General features: G+C 35.3%; 1 protein-coding gene across 1 annotated transcript in view; it reads left to right on the top strand.

Annotated features, from left to right (window-relative positions):
* The window catches only part of COL24A1 (collagen type XXIV alpha 1 chain), a 385,490-nt gene that overhangs the window by 296,016 nt on the left and 63,992 nt on the right, over positions 1–25,482 (top strand). Inside the window, 4 exon segments of the mRNA XM_032594090.1 lie at positions 4,967–5,020; positions 17,843–17,896; positions 18,007–18,060; positions 24,311–24,364. Of these exon segments, the coding sequence (XP_032449981.1) occupies positions 4,967–5,020; positions 17,843–17,896; positions 18,007–18,060; positions 24,311–24,364 (216 nt within the window).

The following is a 25,482-nucleotide window of genomic DNA, read 5'->3' as shown; positions in this document are numbered from 1 at the left end:
TCAAAATGCTGAAAGGAAAAACCTACAACCAGAATACCCTTCCTGGAAAGATTGTCATTCAGAATTAAAGAGATAAAGAGTTTCCCAGACAAATGAAGGTTAAAGGAATTCATCACCACTAAACTGGACTTACAAGAGAGGTTAAAGGGACTTCTTAAAATGGAAAAGAAAACACCATAAATGGAGGTAAAAAAAAATTATGAAAGAAAAAGGCTCATTGGTAAAAGCAAACATATAGTAAAGAGAGTGGATCAACTACTTATAAAGCTGGTATGAAGGTTAAAGGACAAAAGTAGAAAAAACAACTATGTCTACAATAATTACCTAAGGGATATACAAAATAAAAAGATGTAAATTATGGCACCAAATACACAAAACATGGGGAGAGGGGAATAAAAAATGTAGGGCTTTTAGAATGTGTTTGAACTTAAGTGACCATCAACTTAAAATAGACTGCTATGTACATAGGGTGTTATATATGTAACTCATGGAAACCTCAAACCAAAACCTACAATAGATTCACAAAAAAATAAAGAAAAAGGGATCCAAACATAACACTAAAGAAAATCATCAAATCACAAAGGAAGAGAGCAAGAGAGGAACAGAAAAGAACTACATATACAACCAGAAAACAGTTAACAAAATGGCACTAAGTACATACCTATCAGTTGATACTTTAAATGTAAATGGATTAGATGTTCCAATCAAAAGACATAGGGTGACTGAAAGGATAAGAAAAATAAGGGCCATTTCACGGCACCTGGGTGGCTCAGTCAGTTAAGTGACTTCAGCTCAGGTCATGATTTCAAGTCTGTGAGTTCGAGCCCCACATCAGGGTCTATGCTGACAGCTCAGAGCCTGGAGCGTGCTTCAGATTCTGTGTGTGTGTCTCTCTCTCTCTGCCCCTCCCCCACTCGAACGCTGTGTCTCCCTGTCTCTCTCTCAAAAATAAAGAAACATTAAAAAAATTAAAAAAAAAAAGACCCATCTATATGCTGCCTACAAGAGACTCACTTCAGACCCAAAGACACACACAGATTGAAAGGGAAAGGATAGAAAAAAATACTCCAAGTGGAAATGAAAAAAAAACAAACCAGGGGTATCATATCAGATAAAATAGACTTTAAAATTAACACTGTAACAAGACAAAAGGAAGGGCATTACATGATGATAAAGGGTTCAATTCAACAAGAGGATATAACAATTATAAATATCTATGCACCCAACTTAGAAACACTTAAATTTAAAAAGCAGATATTAACAGACATCAAGGGAGAAATTGATAGTAATACAATAGGAGTAGGACACTTTAATACTCCACTTACATCTATAGATGGATCATCCAGACAGAAAGTCAATAAGTAAATAGTAACCTCAAACAACACATTAGGCCAGAGGGACCTAATGGGTATATACAGAACAGTCCATTCAAAAACAGCAGAATATGCATTCTTCTCAAGTGCACACAGAACATTATCTAGGAAAAATCACATGTTAGACCACAAAAAACATTTTAATAAATTTAAGAATATTGAAATCATATCAAGCATCTTTTGTGATCACAATGATATGAAACTAGAAATAAATACCAAGAAAAAAAATGGAGAAAAAACACAAGTACATGGAAGCTAAACAACATTCTGCTAACTAAACATTAGTTTTGTTTGAAGACAAATGGAAATAAAAGCACAGCATCCCCAAATCTACTACAAACAGGTTTGCCAAGAAATTGGACAACCTAGAAAAAAAAAAAGATAAAATCCTAAACCCTTATAATCTTCCAAAACTGAATCAGGAAGAAATAGAAATCTGAACAGACTGATTACTGGCAATGAAAATGAATCAGTAACCAAAAAACTCCCAATAAACCAAACTCAGGGACCAGGTGGCTTCACAGGTGAATTTTTCCAAACATTTAAGGAAGTGTTTATACCTATCCTTCTCAAACTATTCAAGAAAAATTAGAGGAAGGAATGCTTTCACATTCATTCTATGAGGCTAGCAGTGTCCTGATACCAAAACCAGAAAAGACAGTACAAAAAAGGAAAGTATAGGCCAATATCCCTGAAGAACATAGATACAAAAATTTTCAACAAAATGTTAGCAAAAAAAAAAAAAAATTCAGCAATACATTAAAGGGATCATATTCCACAATCAAATAAGATATTTTCCAGGGATGCAAGGATGATTCAGTATTTGCAAATCAATTAACTTGATGCACCACATTAACAAAATGAAGGCTAAAAATCATGATCTTCTCAATAGATGCAGAAAAAGCATTTGACAAATCAACAATTCACTTATGATGAAAACTCTCAATAAATTCCTTAACATAAGAAATGCCATATATGGCAAACCCACAACTAGCATCATACTCAATGGTGGAAAGCTGAAAGCTTTTCCTCCAAGATCAGGAATAATAGAAAGATGCCTACTCTCACCACTTTTATTCAACATAGTACTGGAAATGTCAGCTATAGCAATAAGAGAAGAAAAAGAAAGGAAAGACATCCACATTGGTAAGACAGAAGCACAACTGTCAACATTTGTAGATCACATTATACTGTAAATACAAAATAAAGACTTCACCAAAAAACTATTACAACTACTAAATTAGGATACAAAATGAATATACAGAAATCTGTTGCATTTCTATACAATAAAACATTATCAGAAGAGAAATTAAGAAAATGATCTTACTTATAATGAATAAAAATAATAAAATATCTAGGAATAAATTTAGCCAGGGAGGCAGAAGACCTATATTCTGAAAACTAAAGACATTTATGCAAGAACTGAAGATGACAAAAATAAATGGAAAGATACATTGTTTTGTGGATTGGAAGAATTAATATTTTTAAGATGCCTATGCTATCCAAAGCAAGCTCCATATTCAGTACAATTCCTATCAAAATTCCAATAGTATTTTTCACAGAACTAGAGCAAATGATCTGAAATTTGTATGCAATGACAAAAGACCCTGAATCGCCAAAACAGTCTTGAGAAAGCTGCAGGTATCATGCTGCCTGATTTCAAACTGCACACAAAGCTGTGGTTATCAGAACAGTTTGGTACTGGCATAACAGAGGACACATAGGTCAATGGAACAGAATAGAGAGCCCAGAAATAAACACACACTTATATGATCAATTAATATACAATGGGGAAAATATAATCTTTTCAATAATTGGTGTTGGGGAAACTGGACAGCTACATGCAAAAGAATGAAACTGGACGACTTTTTTCCATTACATGCAAGAATAAACTCAAAGTGGATTAAAGACCTAAATGTAAGACCTGAAATCATAGAACTTCCAAAAGAGAACAGGCATAAACTCTGGCACATCAGTCTTAGCAGTATTTTTGTGGTATGTGTCTCCTCTGGCAAAGGCAATAAAAGCAAAATAAGCAATTGGGACTACATCGAACTAAAAAGTTTTTTACAGTAAAGGAAATCATCAACAAAACAAAAAGGCAAATGGGAGAAGATATTGCAATGATATATCCAGTAAGAGATTAATATCCAAAATATATAAAGAACTCCTACAACTCAACACAAATAAACCAATCTGATTTTTAAAATGGGCAGAGGACCTGAATAGGCATTTTTCCAAAGAAGTCGTATAGAAGGCCAATAGACATATGAAAAAATGCTCAACATCACTAATCAGGGAAATGCATATCAAAACCGCAGTGAGATTTCACCTCATCGCTGTCAGAATGACTAGTATCAAAAAAGAACAAGAAATAACAAATGTTGGTGAGAATGTGGAAAAAAAGAAGCCGTCATGCACTGTTGGTAGAATATAAATTGGTGCAGCCACTACGTAAACCAGTATGGAGATTACTCAAAAAATTAAAAATAGAAATACCACAGGATCCAGCTATTTGACATCTGGGTATTTATCTGAAAAAAAAAATTGAAAAACATAATATGAAAAGATACATACACCTGGTATCTTCATTGTATGTATGTTCATTGCAGCATTGTTTACAAAAGCCATGATATGGAAACAACCTAAGTGTTCACTGATACACAAATGGATAAAGAAGATGTATGTATATACACACACACAAAATGTAATATTACTTAGCCATAAAAAGAGTGAATTCTTGCCATTCATGACAACAAAAATGAACCTAGAGGGCATTATGCTATGTGAAATAAGAGAGGAACAAACTGTGTATTATTTTACTTACATGTGGAGTCCAAAAAACAAAACAACACAAAACAGAAACAGATTCATAAGTACACAGAACAAACTGGTGATTGCCAGAGGGGAGGGTATAAGGAGATGGGTGAAATAGGTGAAGGGGATTAAGAGTTATAGACTTTCAGTTATAAAATACGTAAGTCATGGGGATGTGAAGTACAGCATAGCGAATATAGTCAATAGTATTATAATAACTACATATAGTGACAGATGGTGACCAGACTTATTCTGGTGATCATTTCATAATGTGTATAAATGTCAAACCATTATGTTGTATGCCTGAAACTATAATAATATTGTATGCCAACTGTACTTCAAAATATAAAAATAAATAAATAAAAAGATGATTAAATTGATCTTCTAATTAATGGAATTGATTACATGGCTGAATGATCCAGATTAAATCTTTTTCTATCATTTTAACATTAAGTAAAAATGCAAGTTAATTTGACATCATGTATAACATACTTCATCCATCTGAAAATTCATAATGTTTAAGTGGACTTCATTTCTTCAATATTTTTCCTAGCAAGATCATTATGAGATTCTCTTCAAATAATTCAATGCTTATGATGTTCTTAATGTTATTGATATTCAGTCTTTTGAAATATATTAGTGGAACTAAACAAATAATTATACATTTGGTTTCACATTTTTGGGGAAAAAATATGCCACACTAACTGTATTATCTGCATTCACAAATTCTTGGATCCAGCTGTGGAACTGATTGTTTTTGCATGTGGTCTCTGTAGGGTCCTGTGGGGGAACAAGGAGAGAGAGGAGAGCCTGGAGCAGAGGGCTATAAGGTAATTACAGCAAATTTCACACCTTGCTTCTAAATTGAATCAGTGTTCTCTGGTGGTTTTGCTCAGTTTCAAATGAAAATAAGCATCATTGAGTTATGAGTAATATCTTAAGGTTTTGATCCCAGAAGAAGCCTAGTTCTTTGTACTTTCTGTTCCTTTTTTTCTGGACTCATCTTCACCTCCCATTGCTGCTTTTTTCTCATCATCAGATCTCAGCTGAAATGTTACTTCGGGAAAGGCCTTCTCTTTCTGTTCTTCACTTTGCATCATATTAGATTTACTTCATGATATTTAGTGCCATCTATATTATCTAACCACTTTTTTTTTACATACATTTGGTTTTTTGTTTAGTGTCTTATCTTTCCCTACCAAAAAGTAAGATCCATGAAAATGAGACTCTTGTCTGGCTTTTTCATCATTATATACCCAATTTCTAGAACATAATGTTCCTGATGTATAGTAGGAATTCAATAGAGTTGTCAAATAGGTGGATGAATGTCATTATATTCTCAAGCCTTCTGTCAGTTTTTGTCCTCTTCCACTCTTAGAAGGATTTTATGAGACCAACTTCATCAGCCAAAATTGTATTAGATTATGTATAGAATTTATTCCGTGTCATTTTTATTAGCATATTTATGTTTAGGATGTTCTCTATTCCTGTCTTATCTCTCTTCCCTTCCTGTTTATAGTGTCAGTTGCTAAACAAATTGGTCATCTGCTAACTCTCTCCCTATAGTTTCTATGTCATTCATTTTCTCACAACATTCTGTGCATACTCACAGAATTATCTAAACTTTATCTACATAAATCCTATCTTTCCTTCATAATCTAGTACAGACTCCCTTTTCCTAAGCTCACCCTAACAGTAATCTTTCCATATTCCTCAGTCCTATAATGTTTATTATTTATAGAAGGTATTCAATAGAAATATTTTACCATCTTATGTTGCTAATATATTTGCTAATTATTTTTAATGTGCAGATATCTTAGCTCCCTAATTTGAATATGACCTCTCTCTTTCTTCTACAATGTTTTGTTCTGAGTTTTGTACATAATAGTATATAATATGTATATAAACATAATTCATTTTTAATAGTGAATTGATGGGTTGTTTGATCCAATATACCCCTCTCCCATGTAAAATATCAGTGGCCATATTTGGAATGAAGACTTAAATAGCCAGATTGAATGGACAAGCTGGTAGGTAGGTAACTATCATCAATATATTAATTTCCTTAAGCCTGAAATCTGAAAAATCAACTTGCACTTCCTAAAATTCTCTTAGAAGTAAATGTTGAAGGTCACTCTAAATGTTTGTGAAATTGTTGTGGTGGCCATCTTGTACTTCTTCTATTTTTAGAGAAACATTTTTTGAATGTCATGTATATTCTGTTTCCAATTTACATAACATTTGGATCTATAAGTATTTCTTAATCCAAGGAATTCAGTGTATTTAGGTTCTTTTTGGGTTGAGAAGCCAACCCACTGCTTCCAGAAAAATTTGAAAACCATCTTAAACTTCCTTAGCTTTTTTTTTTTTTTGCTTGAAAAACAACATGACTCTATTTTTTTTAGTTCATTTTCAGTTTTTTTTCATTTTTTTCATTTTTTAATTTTTTAAAATTTACATCCAAGTTAGTTAACATATAGTATAATAATGATTTCAGGAATAGAATCCAGTGATTCATCATGTACTTATAAGACCCAGTGTTCATCCCAACAAGTGTTCTCCTTATTGCCCCTTGCCCAATTAGCCCATCCCCCCACTCAAAACCCCTCCAGCAACCCTAAGTTTGTGCTCTATCTTTAAGCATCTCTTATGATTTGTCTCCCTCCCTGTTTTTATATTATTTTTGCTTCCATACCCTTATGTTCATCTGTTTCATATCTTAAATTCCACATATGGGTGAAGTCATATGACATTTGTCTTTCTCTGACTGAATAATTTCACTTAGCATGATACACTCTAGTTCCATTGCAACTGGCAAGATTTCATTCTTTTCCATCGCCGAGTAATATTCCATTGTATATATATACCACATCATCTTTATTCATTCATCAGTCAGTGGACATTTGGGCTCTTTCCATACTTTGGCTATTGTTGATAGCACTGCTATAAACATTGAGATGCATGTGCCCCTTCAAAACAGCACGCCTGTATCCTTTGGATAAATTCCTAGTAGTGCAGTTGCTGGGCCTTAGGGTAGTTCTATTTTTAATTCTTTAAGGAACTTCAACACTGTTCCAGACACCAGTTTGTATTCCCACAAATACTGCAAAAGGGTTCCCCTTTCTCCACATCCTCCCCAGCATCTGTTGTTTCCTGAGTTGTTAATTTTAGCCACTCTGACTGGTGTGTCACACCACTGGTGTGAGACACTGGTGGTGTCTCAATGTGGTTTTGATTTGTAGTTCCCTGATGATGAGTGGTATTGAGCATCTTTTCATGTGTCTGTTGGCCATCTGGATGTCTTCTTTGGAAAAGTGTCTATTCATGTCCTCTGCCCATTTCTTCACTGGATTATTTGGTTTTGGGGTGTTCAGTTTGGTAAGTTCTTTATAGATTTTGGATACTAACCCTTTATCTGATAGGTCATTTGCAAGTATCTTTTCCCATTCTGTTGATTGCCTTTTAGTTTTGTTGATGGTTTCCTTTGCGATGCAGAAGTTTTTTATCTTGATGAGGTCCCAATAGTTCATTTTTGCTTTTGTTTCCTTCCCTGCAGAGACATGTCAAGTAAGATGTTGCTGCAGCCAAGGTCAAAGAGGTTTTTGCCATCTTTCTCCTCTAGGATTTTGATGGCTTCCTGTCTTACATTTAGGTCTTTCATCTAATTTGAGTTTAATTTTAAGTAAGAAAGTGGTCCAGGAGCATTCTTCTGCATGCCACTGTCCAGTTTTCCCAATACCATTTGCTGAAGAGACTGTTGCTTTTCCATTGGATAGTCTTTCCTGCTTTTTCATATATTAGTTGGCCATATGTTTCTGGGTCCATTTCTGGGTTATCTATTCTGTTGCATTGATCTATGTGTCTGTTGTTGTGCCAGTATCATACTTTCTTGATGATTACAGCTTTGTAATACAGCTTGAAGTCCAGAATTATGATGCCTCCAGCTTTGATTTTCTTTTTCAGGATTGCTTTGGCTATTGAGGGTCTTTTTTAGTTCCATACAAATTTTAAGATTCTTTGTTCTAGCTCTGTGAAGAATGCTGGTGTTATTTTGATAGGGATTGCACTGAATATGTAGATTGCCTTGGAAAGTATTGACATTTTAACAATACTTATTCTTCCAATCCATGAGCATGGAATGTTTTTCCATTTCTTTGTGTCTTCTTCAATTTCTTTCATAAATTTTCTATAGTTTTCAGTGTATAGATTTTTCACCTCTTTGGTTAGGTTTATTCCTAGGTATATTATGGTTTTTGGTGCAATTGTAAATAGGACCGATTCCTTGATTTCTCTTTCTGCTGCTTCATTTTTGATGTATAGAAATGCAGCCAATTTCTGTACATTGATTTTATATCCTGTGACTTTGCTGAATTCATGGATCAATTCTAGCAGTTTTTTGGTGGAATCTTTTGGGTTTTCGACATAGAGTATCATGTCATCTGCAAAAAGTGACAATTTGATTTCCTCCTCGCCAATTTGGATGCCTTTTATTTCTTTGTGTTTTCTCATTGCTGAGGCTAGGACTTCCAACACTATGTTGAAAAACAGTGGTAAGAGTGGACACACTTGTCATGTTCCTGACCTTAGAGGGAAAGCTCTCAATTTTTCCCCATTGAGGATGATATTAATGGTGGGTCTTTCATACATGGCTTTTATGATCTTGAGGTATGATCCTTCTATCCCTGCTTACTTGAGGGCTTTTATCAAGAAAGGATGTATTTTGTCAAATGATTCGTCTACATCTATTGAGAGGATCATGTGGTTCTTTTTTTTTTAAATGTTTATTTATTTTTGAGACAGAGAGACAGAGCATGAGCAGGGGAGGGGCAGAGAGAGAGGGAGACACAGAATCCGAAGCAGCTCCAGGCTCTGAGCTGTCAGCACAGAGCCTGACGCGGGGCTTGAACTCACAGACCGCGAGACCATGACCTGAGCCGAAGTCAGACGCTCAACCGCCTGAGCCACCCAGGCACCCCGAGGATCATGTGGTTCTTATTCTTTCTTTTATTAATGTGATGTATCACATTGATTTATTTGTGGATATTGAGCCATCCCTGCATCCCAGGAATAAATCCCACTTGATCGTGGTGAATAATTCTTTTAATGTATTGTTTGATCCAGTTGGCTAGTATCTTTGTTGAGAATTTTTACATCAGTGTTCATGAGGGAAATTGGTCTGTAGCTCTCCTTTCTAGTGGGGTCTTTGTCTGGCTTTGGAATCAGGGTAATGCTGGACTCAGAATGAGTTTGGAAGTTTTCTTTCCATTTCTAGTTTTTGCAACAGTTTCAAAAGAATAGGCATTAACTCTTCTTCTTTAAATGTTTCCAGGTAAAATTCCAGGCTTTCCCCTGGAAAGCCATTTAGCCCTGGACTCCTTTTTGGGAGGCGGGGGGAGATTTTTGATTACTGATTCTATTTCTTTCCTGGTTATAAGTCTGTTCAAATTTTCTATTTCTTCCTGTTTCAGTTTTGGTAGTTTATGTGTTTCTAGGAATTTGTCCATTTCTTCCAAATTGCCCAATTTATTGGCATATAATTGCTCATAATATTCTCTTACTATTATTTGTATTTCTGCAATGTTGGTTGTGATCTCCCTTCTTTCATTCGTGATTTATTTGGGTCCTTTCCTTTTTCTTTTTGATCAAACTGGCTAGGAGTTCATCAATTTTGTTAATTCTTTCAAAAAATCAGCTCCTGGTTTCATTGATATGTTCTACATTTTTTAAATTTCTATATCATTGATTTCTGCTTTAATCTTTATTATTTCCCATTTCTGCTGTTTTCAGGCTTTATTTGCTGTTCTTTTTCCAGCTCTTTAAGGTGTAAGGTTAGGTTGTTTATCTGAGATCTATCTTCCTTAGGAACACCTGGATTTCTATGTAGTTCCCTCTTATGACTGCCTTTTCTGCATCCCAGAGGTTTTGGGCTGTCATGTTATCATTTTCATTGACTTCCATGTACTTTTTACTTTCCTCTCTAATTTCATGGTTAACCCATTCATTCATTAGTAGAATGTTCTTTAATCTTCAAGTATTCGTGGTCTTTCCAATTTTTTTTTTTTGTGGTTGATTTTGAGTTTCATAGCGTTGTGGTCTGAATATATGATCAGTCTGAATATATGATCACGGTATGATCTTGATTTTTTGTTCTTGTTGAGGGCTGATTTGTGTCCCAGTATATGATCTGATCTGGAGAATGTTCCATATGCACTCAAGAAGAATATATATTCTGCTGCTTTAGGATGAAATGTTCTGAATATATCTGTGAAGTCTATTCAGTCCAGTGTGTCATTCAGAGCCATTGTCTCCTTGTTGATTTTCTGCTTAGATGATCTTTCCATTGTTGTAAGTGGGGTGTTGAAGTCCCCTACTATTATGGTATTATCATCAATGAGTTTCTTTATGTTTGTGATTAATTGATTTATATATTTGAGTGTTTTCACATTGGGAGCATAAGTGTTTACAACTGTTAGATCTTCTTGATGTATAGACCCATTAATTATGATATAATGCTTTTCTTAATCTCTTGTTAGTCTTTATTTTAAAATCTAGTTTGTCTGATATAAGTATGGGTACCACAGCTTTCTTTTGGTGACCATTAGCATGATAGATGGTTCTCCATCTCTTTACTTTCAATCTGAAGGTCTAAAACTCTTGTAAATAACATATAGATGGATCTTGTTTTCTTATCCATTCTGATACCCTACATCTTTTGATTGGAGCGTTTAGTCCATTGACATTTAGAGTGAATAGTGAAAGATACGAATTTAGTGCCATTGTGTTGCCTGTAGAGTTGGAGTTTCTGGTGATATTCTCTGGTCCTTTCTAATCTTCATTGCTTTTGGCCTTTTTTGTTTTGTGTCATCTTTTCTCCCCTCAGAGAGTCCCCCTTAAATTTTCTTTCAGGGCTGGTTTAGTTTAGTTAACTCCTTTAGTTTTTGTTTGTCTGAGAAACTCTTTATCCCTCCTTCTATTTTGAATGACAGCCTTGCTGGATAAAGAGTTCTTGGCTGCATATTTTGTCAACTTACCACGTTGAATACATCCCACCACTCCTTTCTGGCCTGCCACGTTTCTGTGGATAGGTCTGCTGTGAACCCGATCTGTCTTCCCTTATAGGTGAAGGACTTTTTTTCCCTTGCTTTCATAATTCTTTTCTTGTTTGTGTATTTTGTGATTTCGATTATGATATGCCTTATTGATGGTCGGTTTTTGTTGAATCTAATGGGAGTTCTCTATGCTTCTTGGATTTTGATTTCTGTGTCTTTCCCCAGATTAGGAAAGTTTTCTGCTATAATATTCTCACATAAACCTTCTACCCCTTTTTCTCTCTCTTCATCTTTTTGGACTCCTATGATTTGGATGTTATTCCTTTTTAGTAAGTCACTGTGTTCTCTAATTCTTGTATCATGCTTTTTTGCATTAGCTTCCCTTTTTCTTTTTTCTTTTTTCTTTTTTTTGCTTTATTATTCTCCATAATTTTGTCTTCTATATCGCTGATTTGCTGCTCTGCTTCATCCATCCTTGCCGTTGTGGCAGCCATCTGAGATTCCATCTTGGTTATAACCTTTTTAATTTTGTCCTGACTAGATTTTACTTCTTTTATCTCTGCAGAAAGGGATTCTATGCTTTTTTCAACCCCAGCTAATATTCTCATTATCATCGTTCTAAATTCTAGTTCAGACATCTTTCTTATATCTCTGTTCATTAAACCCTTGGCTGTCAATTCTTCCTGTTCTGTCTTTTGGGGTGAATTCCTTAGTTTTGTCGTTTTGAAAGAAGAAAAAGAATTAATAAAGTAAAAAATAAAAATGAGAAAATGAGAAACAAAAAAAATACATAAATAAAGGAAGCTAGATCCTAGGTGTGTTTTGGTGGTTGTTGAAAAATTTTGATATAATAGAGAAACAATAGGAAAGAAAATGAAAAAAATAGTAAGAAAAGTTTAAAAACATAAAAAACGTGTATATAATAAAGTAGAATAAAATGAAATGAAGAAAGTGGAATAGAATAAAAAGATTTACAAAAAAACAAAAACATAGTAAAAAGACTTAAACATATTGTTTTAAAAAGAAAATAAAAATAATTTTTTCTCTTTCTCTATCCAAGAAAAAGAAAAGAAAGGAGAGGGGAAAAACAATTTAAACAAACACAGAAGCAAAAAAAATAATAGATAAACCAGGAAACAGAATGAAACCTGAATGAAGTTACATCCAGTTTCCCCTAGAACTCAAACTATGAAGCACTCTATACTCCATACACTAAGCACATGGAGTGATTTGTGCTGGTCTTCTAGGGGGCTGCACTTGGAGGTCACAGTTGGGTGGGACTTGTTGTAACAGCTCCATTCTTCGTTAGGTGGCACTGCTCAGCTTACTGGGGTGGATTGGTGTGGTGTGCATGCCCGTGTGCATGGGCAGGGGCAGTGGAAATGGCTTCACCTAACTTCCTAGTTTTTGGCACAGGAATTTTGTGCTCTCACCGACCCATAATCAAGAACCCCTCCTTTGTCTCAGGCTTCTGTCCATTCCCCACTTATACCCTGTCCATGTCCAAGTCATCAGCCTGTTAGGCAGCACCTCCCTCCTGAGTTTTATCTCAGATGGGGATGTGTTTCCAAACCCCTCATTTCAGAGAACCCTGCAGGTTGGACCCACTCTGACCCTCTGGGGGAATGTCTCACTGAGCAATGGCCAGCTTGCACCAGAATGTGTTCATGCAGTGGTGCAGCAGCAGAGGTTCAGAGATTATGGCAAATCACAATATACAGCCAGCGCCAGGTTTCACTGCACTCTGGTGTCTTTGTCCCAATATCAGCAAATGAGGCTGCTGTCCAGAGTCCACTGGGACCTTTGCCTGTGGGGAGGCCATATGGCCTCTACCAAATGCACTCAAAGCAGAGGAACCCCTTCTCCCCTTGTGGCCCACAGACCCCTTGAACCTCACTGTCTGCTCCTGGGGATTTACTCAAAACTAGAGCACTGCCAGGTATTGAGCTCCAGAACTTCCAACTCTGTGCTCCACTGTTTATAGATTCCTAATGGTATTGTAACCCTCTCCTTTCTACCCAGCAGTGGTTTTTAAGAACAAATTTCTTGTTCAGTCCCTTGTCAGTGTTTCCACTCTTTCCAGCTACTTTTGGGGGGAGTGCTTTTCCTGTATGATCCTAGTGTGCTGCACTCTCCCCCTTTTTCTTTCTCTGTTCTCTGCCCAGAAAAACACCTCCTTATCCTCTGCAACTTTTTCTCCCCCAGTTCACCTCTTCGCACCATGTACCTGCCGAGTTCTGTGGCTCAAGTTATGCAGATTGTTGTGTTAATCATCGGATCAATTTCCTAGGTGTTCAAAATGGTTTGGTGCTGATCTAGCTGCACCTCAGCGATGAGACAAGCTGAGAACTTCTATGCTGCTGCGCCATTTTGGAAAACACCTTCCTTAGCCTTTTCTGTGCAAAACTTCACACATTCTCAGGAAAATCAAGTTCTTGCAATATCTTCTTTTGGCCTCTACCAACTGTGAAATATTTGGTTGCTAAACTAGCAAATTTACTGGCAAACAAACAAATAGATATTCTTTTGGAAGAAGAAAAGAATCTCTTCATCTGGCTAGCAGAAGAGAAACCCTGCCTGTCTTATTCTGAATAGTCACACCTTATTCAGAAATCCTTCATCAGAGAACTTCTTCCTGGGCTCACTGTGGAATCAATTTCTCCTTCCTCATTCCACAAATATTCCTGATTATGTTTTCAGTTGTCAATATTTCATGAATTAGTTTGATCCACATATTCCTTTATGTCTTATTCTATCCTATGTCCTTAGTCTTTAGAGGTCATTTTGTAATTTGTTGGTGGTTTTATTCGAAACAAGCCATCATGAACCAGGCAGCCATAATAATTTTATTACTAGACATCTGAAAGCCATGAAATATCCACACTTGTCCCCTGCCAGGTTTTCCGAGCACAAGTTTGATTCATATAGGGGAACTGTGCTTTATTTATAGTTAGATTATTCTGTTGTAGCCTCAGGTGAAATTTTCAAATGTTTGTTTTTCTATCATTTTAAAGTGTATATACTATCATTTCACTGTGGTAAACTAATGATTAACATTATCGTCAACCCTTCTTTTAATTGTACTAAAATACACATAATATAAAATTTAACATTTTAACAATTCTAAAGTGTACAATTCAAAGATATTAGTACATTCCCAATATTGTACAACCATCACACGCTACATAGTTCCAGAACATTTACATTACCCTAAAAAGGAAGCCTCATACCCATTAAGCAGTTAGTCTGTATTTCTCCCAGGCTTTGGCAACCATTACTCTGCTTTCTGACTCTATTGAGTTATCTCTTCTGGATATTTCATATAAATGGAATTGTATAATATATAGCTTTTTGTGTCTGGCTTCATTTCACTTAATGTATTATATTGTAATCAATGTTGTAGAATGTTTTAGTACTCCATGCCTTTCTATGACTGAATGATTATCACCAATCTTTTTAAAAACATTTTTATATTTACAAATGTTCTTACAATTGTAGTGAGCTCACAGTTATCTTTTGGGATTAAAAAAATTGAATGATAATGTAGATTTTGCTTCCATTTTGCCGTGAAAAGTTAGAAATTTTTAAAAATCTTGTTCACCATCTTTTGTTCTCTTTTCCTCTTGAAGAAACTGAGAATTACAAAAGTCATGTGTCTTGCTCATTATCATCAATAAATACTTAGTAGTAAGTACTTAGTACTTATTAGGAATCATTATACATGACAGATCTTATGTGTCATGCATGATAAAATCTCTGTCCACTCATCATATATTTGAGTGTCTGCCATAGGCCAGGAACAGAGCTAGAAGACATAAGTATAATACTGGATACCCCAGATACAGTACTTGCCTCTGTGGACATCACATGTAGAAGACATATAATAAGAACATTTAATCAGCATAAAAACAGATATAGTAAATTATAGTTGTCATCCAGAAAACTATACATCCCAAAGGTCGAGATAAATTCATGTAAGGCTTGAGAAAGAGAGAAAATATAGTGGGGATAAGCATATTATACTGTCAACATCTGCTTTTTAAAAATATGAGCAGAAATATACAGATACCCAAGATTAAATCAGACTAAATTTGTGTGAGATGAAGTCCTAGAAATACATGGAATAAATTACATTCTAGCTCAAACTCCATTTCACTTTGGTTTGGTCAGTTTTATCATCCTCCCCAAATTTGATCATATTCTTTCTATGTCTTCAATTCAGTGAATGCTACCATTAGACATTAAAGTATTCAAGCCAATAAATGAATAGTCCTTCTCTCTATCTTTCTGTCCATCTCTGTATCTCTCTGTCCCCCTCTGTCTATTGCTCTCTCTGTGTGTCCGTTTCTATTTCTCTCCTTTTGTTTCTTTCTGTCCCTTTATCTCTCTTGTTCTCTCCCTCCTCTCCCTTCTCTCTCCTCTCATCTCTCAAATTTAATTGGCCACTTCTTTTGACCTTAGATAGCTCTGGAATCTAGCCATTTTGACCTACTTTAGTTTAGGTTTCATCATTTTTGTCTGAATTATTGTAATAGCTTCCAAACTAGACTCCCTATCCCTAGTCATAGCCCTCTCAAATCCATTCTCCACTTAACATGTTCTGTCAGATAAATCTTCATTTATTCCCCCATGCTATCCACTCTGCCAGAATATCTTCTTTTTACTTTACTGCCTGGAACACTCATCCTTCAAGATTCAGCTTATCATCACTTCCCTTATAAAATCCTTGACCATCTAACTCCCCTTCACCATTTAGCCCATCCCACTACTAATATCATCAGGCAAAGTCAATCACTTCCCAGAACCTTGCCTACATAACTTTATAATAATATTTACTACATCATATTTAATTTTTAACATTGCAGAAAATGGCCTTTCTCAATTTTTATTGAAATAGACAGAACTAGAGGAATTACAGTGAAACTTCTAGAAAGCAAGTTTGTTTTTAGTGAGATTTGTATCCAGACTTCACAAAACCAGGAGAAGCTATTGGCTATTTTATGACCATTCTAAAAAGGTCTTTATAAAACACAGACAAAAATGGTGGCAAAGTCACAACTGGCCATCATGATCTTGAGTTTTATAGTTTGCTCATCTGTTCACTCTCACTACGTTGTATAACTTCATCCTTTCACCAATCACTTCTCTCCTGAATTCTGCTTCATCAATGACTTATAATAGTCATATATACTTACACCACATTTCCTCTTGACTGACCTGATTCTGTTATTGTTGACTCTGCTCATGTTTTGCTAGTAAGGCGATGTGTGGTAATGGTATTCTCTTTAGTTATGGCCATGTTCTATAGAAAGCCTTCCAAACAGTCTTTGTCTCTTGGCAATGTTCACTCTGTTAAATAATTCTTTTTTTTTTTTTTTTTTTTTATCAGGAGGTTGAATCTTAAAACCACAAACAGTTGCCTCAAAGAATGCAAACAAAGAGAGCTTAAACTGATCTTTCTGTGAGATAAATATCATTAGTCTATAAAGGCAATCCTTACTTCTCCTAGTCCAGAAAAAGGAGATGAGCCTACTAACTGTTTTTTCTATGGCATTCTTTCTGTAATACACAGAGTAGGAGGAAAGAAATTCTAAAGTGAAAAGGACGGTAGGGAAGGGGAAGAATGAGACTGCATGCAGAATTCTTTATGCATAATCTGAAATGCCCTTGGGTTGTTGCTAGTTTCTATTTACACACTTGAAAAGGGAAATGTGGTAGGTCAGCATTCCTTCCTAGGAGGACTAGGGTGATGACAGACTGCTGAATATCAAAGTCACTTGATGTGTCTTGGCATTATATACATTAATGACTCCCAATTTTCAATACTAAATTTATCCAAGTGGTATAAATACCATAAATACTAAATTTATCCAAGTGGTATATCCAAGTGGTATACTTCTACAATAGGAATAGGCTGAAAAAGGAAATTTGTTCTCAAACTTTTTATTTCTTTGGTTATTTACTGTCTTAGTTTCCTGACCAGAATTATTATAAACTGGGCGGTTTCAAACAACAGAAATTTATTCTCTCCCAGTTCTAAATACCAGAAATCTGAAACGATGGTGTTAACAGACCTTGCTCCCTCTGCAGTTTCTAGAAGAGAATTCTTCCTTTCCTCTTCTAGCTTCTGATGGCTGACAATGCTCCTTGTGGCTGCATAGCTCCAGTTTCTGCGTATGCCTTCACATGGCCCTCTTCTTTGTTGTTTGTATCTATCTCTCTCTTCTAAGGGTACTTGTCATAGGCCATTCAGGATAATCTCTTTTTAAGATCATTAACTTAATGATATCTGCAAAGACCCTTTTTCCAAAAAAGATCATATTCACAGTCTGTGGGGTTTAGGGCATAGAGATCTTCAGGTGTACTACCATTCAACCTACTATGTTGACCTATGTACAAAACAAAACAAAACTTTACAGGCTTTCTCAATTGTCATAATATCCAGTGGCTATTATGTTCTGTAATATTTCTGAAAAAGAATCATAATTTTTGATATTTAAATTGAATTTTGTAACATTTTGCTACCATTTTAAGTGATACTACCCTATTCTCTGAGTTGCATGTCTCTATTTACTCTAATACTATAATCTTTTCTATTCCTAGGGTCCCATGGGTATACCAGGACCAAGAGGTGCTACTGGACAACAAGGGCCCCCAGTATGTTTTGAGAACATTCTTTGTGATTCTGGCATTGAAAAAAATTAATGTTAATATATCTTATTTGGTGTCTGTTTTTTATGTGATTTCTCTTTGGTTTCTTATTAAAGGGTGAGCCAGGTGACCAGGGTGAACAAGGACTAAAAGGAGAGAGAGGATCTGAAGTAAGTTGAAATTATTTAAGATAATTTGAAACTTACTGTTGGTTTGAGAGAGCAGGGACATAGGAGCTGCTGTTTATCATAACTTAAATGATCATTCACCCTTCCAGAGCAAGGATCACTGTAGGCCTCTAATCAGAGTATTTGTCAATAATTGTGCTAAAACAAGATTATTGATTAAGTTCATGTGTTCTGACTGCCATCCACATTTCCCTTTACCAGCAGCCTTCTGGTAAAAATTGCTTAAGGTTGTCCCAAACTACTCCTCTTTCCTTGGGATTTCAAGCAGAAGTACCAATAGGCCTTAAGACCAGCATTGCAAAGTGAAACCCTATCAGTCAAACCTACTTAGTTGTTGTAGTAGAGTAGGGGGAGAAATAGTTTGACTATGTGACACAGACTCACAGTTTGTTTAAAACACTTTTTTTTTCCATAAGTCAGTTATCTGTTATCAAACAAACTAAAAATGTATTAGCTTATTGGATGTAGTCTCTTTCCCTGTGCACTGATAGATGTTGCCTCAACCTTACTGAAGGTTGTTGCCTTATAACTTGCTTTGTGATTTGTACCATCAGTTTACTGCTATCCTGCATTTCATGGCATTCTGATTTCACATGCTATTGATTTTAAGTAGAATTCTTAAAAAAATTTAGTGTAATTTTAATAATAAATTAGGTGAGAATGGATAAAAAGTAATGAATTTGAAACCACATTTCTCCTAATTTGTTAAGCAATCTTCACCCATACTTTGTGCTTCCTACTTAAAGGAGTAATAAAATTGAGTTGAATCTGATTTTACATAGGTGTTCACTCACCTTAAAGCCATTTTTGAATGGTCTTTACATCTACCTAATAACTCTTTGTCAGGTTCCTTAATAAATAAAAACTAATAAATAAAAAATAAAAATATCCCATGGAAGGCAAGCCTTAACAAGAGAAAACACACAGAGAGAAGATAATTGTCTCATTCACTTAGAATTTTTTAAAAGTTTATTTATTTATTTTGAGAGAGAGAGAGCACATGTGTGCATGAGTAGGGGAAGAGCAGAGAGAGGAGAGAGAATCCCAAGCAGGTTCTGAGCTATCAGCATATAGCCAGAAGCAGGGCTTGAACTCACGAACCATGAGATTATGACCTGAGCTGAAACCAAGAGTCGGACGCTTAACCATCTGAGCCACCCAAGCACCCCTCCTCCCCCGCTTAGAATTTTTAATACCAAAATTGGAAAAAGTAGTGGAAACAGCTAGGAACCTAGAATACTGCTACTGCCTTCTTGTGACTTGCATTAAGTGCCTAAGGATGCAAATGCTCCCCCAAGGTTTGATCCCAAAATTTCTCATCTCTTAGAATTAGTACTTTCATATTCTTAGTATTTTCTTTTTCTTTTTTGACATATCTCAGGAAGAAGAAATGTTTTGGTATTTATTAGTATCTGTTAAAATTATGCCAGTGAAAATCATATATTCTTACTAAACAACTACATATCCAGCCTACGTGGTCAACTTACCCTGGGTATCAGAGCCAAAAGATTCTGAGAAGCCATGGTTTAAATTCTGTATAATTCAAGGGAATTAGTTCTTTCCTGCCTTGGGCAATGCTGACATACAGTTCAAGGTTACATTAAAAAAGCGTCTTAGGCGCTCCTGCGTGGCTCAGTCGGTTAAGCGTCTGTCTTTAGCTCAGGTCATGATCTCAAGTTTGTGAGTTCAAGTTCATGATCTTGCAATAGGTGAGTTCAAGCCCTGCTTCGGGCTCTTTGCTGTCAGCTGGGAGCCTGGAACCTGCTTCAGATTCTGTGTCTCCTTCTCTCTGTTCTGCCCCTGCTTGTGCTCTCTCTCTCTCTGTCAAAAATAAATAAACGTTTTTAAAAAGAATTTAAAATACTAATAATTGCTACAAGAATAATCATTGACCATGTATTATTCACTAGGGACACCTTCAGTGGTCAGGTGGATCCTGTCCAATTACTGTCTTCTTGTTTTTGCAAAGCTTTAAATTTGTTTTTTAGATTTAGAAATGGCCCTTTAAAATCATCTGGACCACCCTCTCATTTTACAGATGAAGAAATTTAAGCCTCAGACAGATTGAGTTACCTAAGATCACAGAATTAGTTAACAGAACTAACAATAGAAACGTTATTTCTTGACTCCCAATATTATACAAAAGCCTGCTATTACTTTGAAATCTTTTATGATTAATTTTACTTAACCATCTAACTTATTCATTGGGCTCTCATTCATGACACAGTAGAGAGAAAGAACAAGTCAAATTCAATAGCAGAACCACTACATTTTCAAAAAGACTTTTGTAATTTAAATGTAGTGAACTGTCCTGTAATGGCTTTCCAAGACTAAGACTCAAGCCAAAATCTTATTTTTCTTCCAAAACAAAATTCCAGATTTTAGTGAATTGAAATTTCTTGGTTAGAGAAAAAAAAGAAGAGAGAGAAAGAGTACAATTATTGCCTAACTCTAAATCTGTGTTTGTATTGTAAATCTGTCCTAACAAAGTTAGAACTAGCTAAGTATTGAGGTAACTATCCTTCAACTTCATTTAAATAACAGGTTTTGGACTATGATGACACATTTTTAAAATGTCCAGTATCAAATAGGAAAGGCAAACGATTTTTATTTGTAGTCTTTAGAGTGAGCATAAAATTGTGCTTTTTCTTTTGTCTGGCTTAGCTTTGAAAAACATGATGGCCTATTTGAAATCAGATCCATTTAAAACAGTAAAGTCTATTTATTGATTTATGAGGTACTTAATATTTAAATAGAATAACATGAGTAAGTTAAGTTTGAAAGTAGCATTAGAATACTTCTAGCTTTACTATAGTTGAGTTCTGGGTATTAGTTGAAGAGTGACTTTCTTTTCCTTCTTATGATAGCAACTCAGTCATGTACCAACACCTCATATAACAACATATTATCTTTGTCTTTGGCCCAAATCTATAATTTCCTACAAATAGGAGACTACCTCTCCGTAGGATTAATGTTTAGTAATGCCTGGCTCTTAATTTAGTTATAAGCCAACAATTCCATTTTGAGATTTTTTTTAATGTGCAGTTTTTTTAAAGTATCAGTGTTCTACACTTTATTGATCTTTATACATATAAAATCTCCACTGTTAGACTATGGCTTTTCTAGCTGGCCTACTTCCTTTTAGTATGATGACAATAATTGTAATAAGGAAATCTTTCCTGATTTGAACATCTCAAAACAGCAGACATTACAGTTTTGTTATTTGTTAAATACTTTTTGTCTTCAATAGGCAGATTTTACCACTATTGTCCTATTACAAGTAGCAAAGTATACTTCAAAAATAATTTTTATAGTCATACTTTTTCTGTTGTGTTATTCTATTGGAAGCTGCTTCCTGATGCCCATCCAGGTCTGATTAACATCCTAGTTTTCATGATAACAGACCCATACATGTAGATTTCAGTGCACAACATTTAGCTTTTCTGAAATAATCCCCAACATAATGGTCATCCCAAAATGTAATCAGTCTGTGATGATATGTGAATCTCTTTGTTTTTATTTTGTTATATAAGCATTTGGAGTAAAGCCATTACTCACATGCATAGTATGTCTGAACCTTAAGTCACAAACTCAGGTATACTAAAAATATAATTTTGTTTATGTTCTTTATGATGGAACTTAACATCCATCCTGAGTGCCCATCCTGCCTGGTGGTAGAAACCTAATTGGTAGAACATTCTAGTCAATTAACTGTCTTTAACTCCATCCATACAAATATCCTGCGTTTGATTTAGAGTTTTCCTATTCATTCTCTTGTCAAGTCTGCAGTTACATTCTGGGTGGCAGTGGTGGGGAAGAGGAATGGAAGGTGAGTTTGGTCTTCAGTCATTTATTTACACCAGTATACACTGAAATGCACATCATCCATTTAGGTCCTTAGTAGCCATCATCCCACCATGTTGACATCTACCTTGGCCCTCCTTGCAGAAGTTCTTTAATCCATGCTGGCATGTATAGCTATTTTCTGTGTACAGAAAAGGTACAAAGTCTCTTTTATATAGGCCTTTAAGAGCCATCTGCTTCTGTTCTTGGCCACGTGGAAATGTATTCTGCTAATCCCCTTACCATGCTGGGTGCTCGTGGGACTCAGACTTTCTCAAGCCCACCAGCCTAGACATCCCAATGTAGAAATTTCTACTCTACTGCTGACACTCAGTGCAGTTCATGTGGACTTCTAAATGAGGACTTTAGTCTCCCTAGCCATTGTCTCTGTGCCCAAATTCCCATACTTATCTGAGGGTATTATTGCTTCCCCCACACCAGGACTTGAGGGTAGAGTGAGGTATAAAGGGCCCTTCTCAGAGATTCCTGTCAGTGTCAAACAATCTTGCTTCTCTTATGCTTTTGTTTTTACCTTTCGCCAACTTGAAGATATTTATATTCCCTTAAGTAGAAAAATTTTTCTCTTATACTATTATAATTCTAAATCTGTTCTTTATGGCATAAATTGTATGACTGGACTCCTTTGTCACCTTGGTTTTTGATACTCAAATATAGAGTTTTCATATTTAAAAATCATTTTTTTTCGGTTGAGCATCCAACTTTAGCTGGGGCCCTGATCTCACGGTTTGTGGGTTCCAGCCTCATGTCAGGCTTTGCGCTGACAGCACAGAGCCTGTTTCAGATTCTCTGTCTCCCTCTCTCTCTGCCCCTTCCCTTCTCATGCTCTCTCTCTCTCAAAGATAAATAAACATTGGGGGGAAAGTTATAAAATTTAATAAAAAATAAAAATTAGGCTTTCTTTTTAAAAATGTATTCTTCTCAAAATATATCCTTCTAAAATTATTACCTCACCATGAGTTTCAGAAGACTATGTGGAAATCCATAAGCTAAGGAATAGTCTATTTTGAAAATCTAAAATCTAGAGCAGGTCTATCACTTTGCATAAAAAAAAATACTGTGAAGGAAAAAATACTCTGGCTAACATATTTGAATATTATCATAGTTCATATACTATTTAATTAGTGCTATTAGAGATACCTGAAATCACAATTTTTTCAGTATTTAAAATCTTGTAGTTTTATTTTATTTCTTTATTGTGTCCTAAAAGGTATATTTTATTTTAGAGAGCATATGTTCCAGAAATTTCTTCTCCTTCAACTTAACTCAGATCATCTACTGTTTCATTTTCTGGTTTCCTCACCCTTAGAAAGACTTTATATTAGTGACCTTTTAAGTCAAGTAAAATAGTTCTCCAAGTTGGAGGTAGAACTCTTGTTCCATATAGCTTCCCATTATCAAATTCTAACAAAGATTTTTATCTCTTATACAAAATGCCCTTTTTTTCTATTACTACATATACTATTTCTTCTTAAAATATTAAGTTCATTTACAGAAGATGTAATATGTTATGAAATTATTTACTTTGTTGTTCTCAAATTGAATCTTTGGCACAATTTATCTGAAATTTGAATAACTTAACATCCCGTTTTGGTGGAATTATCCTGTTTGTGACAACTTTTGATGACTTCTGAGAAATGTGTCTGGTAATGACAATATGCTTCTTTTTCTTATTTGTGAACTAGGTCACTCTTTTCCACATTTTTCTTTTTAAAATAATTTTAGGATATCATCACAATAATGGCATGATTTGCAAGGGCAAAATTCCTAACTATCCTGGCAGACCAGTTACTGCTGAATCAATTATGATTTAAAACATCTCCCACATGGAAAAACAAAGAGTTCCGTGGGAAATAAATATCTTTTCTTTGATTCACAAGTATGTTCTTGTCTATGCTTCCAGATAAGCACATTTTAGGCTATTGGTTCATGTCCCTTACTACAATGTGAGTGCCTTGAGATCAGTAACTTTGACTTTGCACTCCCAACAGAGCACAGAGTACCTGATACGTAAAACTTGGTAAATGTTTATTGAATTAATAAATCACTTTGCCACTTTCAATAGGAAGACAAAAGCTCTGTCTGAAAAGGTGGACATTTATTAAATAATATTTAGTTCCCTTTTAGAGCCAGTATTTAAATTTTTACACCATAGAATTTGGAGCTAGATGGAAATTCATAGATTATCTGGTCAAACTCTCATTTTCAGATAAAGAAAATGACTCCCAGGGAAGTTAAATGACAATCTCAATGATATACAGCTAGTTAGTGGCATTACGTGCTGTGGCATCCAGGTCTCAGGGTTCTTTTCTATGCCTTCAGTTTAATTAAGTTTATTACAATTAATTACAGCTGTGCTTCACATTTTTAGGGTCCTAAAGGGAAAAAAGGCACTCCTGGCCCTGCTGGGAAACCTGGGATTCCTGTAAGTAATAGACGCTTTTCATCTTTCTTGTTTTTCTAAATAGAATTGGCAACTTCAGCAAGCAGAAGGTTTGGGGCCAATTATGACAAGTGTTGGATAAATCAGCTTGTCTTCAAAAAATAATTTAAGCCCACGCTGGAACACAGAGGGAACAAAATATGACCATGAGTTCAAAACCAAGCTTGCTGTACAAATACAAGTCTCAGCAATTGAAGGATGCTATTTTCCGGTGTTATGGAGCTCTCTCTGTGGACTCATGCTACTCTCTGATCATGAACCACTGAAAACAGGGAACTGGAAATATAACTAAATGATTGGTGAGAAAGGTCAGAGATCTTCAAGCATGAATAAAAAGCCTAAGCTGGATTGTAATGGAAGGACTCAGCCTCTCAGTTCCCTGGCAAGTAGAACAGAAAGTCTTAGAAAAGAATGTTTTAAATCATTTCATCACAGAATAAAGATTGATTTTACCTTAGCCATCAGCTTCCTCTAGGCAGGCAAATATGTGTTGACTGGCTTATTAGCAGAGACTTACTTCCTGCTGGTCTTCCCCAGCCAAGGGTGAGATGTCTACTTTGGGTGGCCTGTGTTGGCTCAAAAAAGAAGAGAAAATGAACACAAAATATAAGCACATTCAGACCAGAGATTCATATAGGTAATATCCACTTACCCAAGAGTAGAAAAAAAATGTTCAGACCTTTATTCAGTCATATAATCATCTATTTCAAAATGCTAACAAAAAGTTATTGTTTTTTGATAAATTATTGTTTTGTAATTTGTAGTTTTTTGATAAATTATTGTTTTGTAATTTGTTTCTTGAGAAAATAATATGGCATGAGGTTTTGCAGATAGTAAATGATAGCTGTTTCCTATGCTGACAGATGCATATAGCTGACTTTTCACCATAGCTGGGTAAAGCATGGGCCAGTACAATGAAAAGTATCAGAGAATTACACTAAAGCTGAAAAGCTTACACAGCACATTTTAGTTAGCTTGGTGGCATTTCTGTTTAGGGAACTTTTAAAGAGTTACCTGATCTGTGGAATCCAAAAAGGAATTCAGGAAACAGGAAAATTTATCCTGGGGTAGGGTATTAAAAATGTAAACATCCCCCTCCC

The sequence above is a fragment of the Lynx canadensis genome, chromosome C1, assembly GCF_007474595.2.
Source record: "Lynx canadensis isolate LIC74 chromosome C1, mLynCan4.pri.v2, whole genome shotgun sequence".
Classification (NCBI taxonomy): domain Eukaryota; kingdom Metazoa; phylum Chordata; class Mammalia; order Carnivora; family Felidae; genus Lynx; species Lynx canadensis.
The sequence above is the reverse complement of the archived record's forward strand: the minus strand, read 5'-3'. Positions and strand labels throughout refer to the sequence as shown.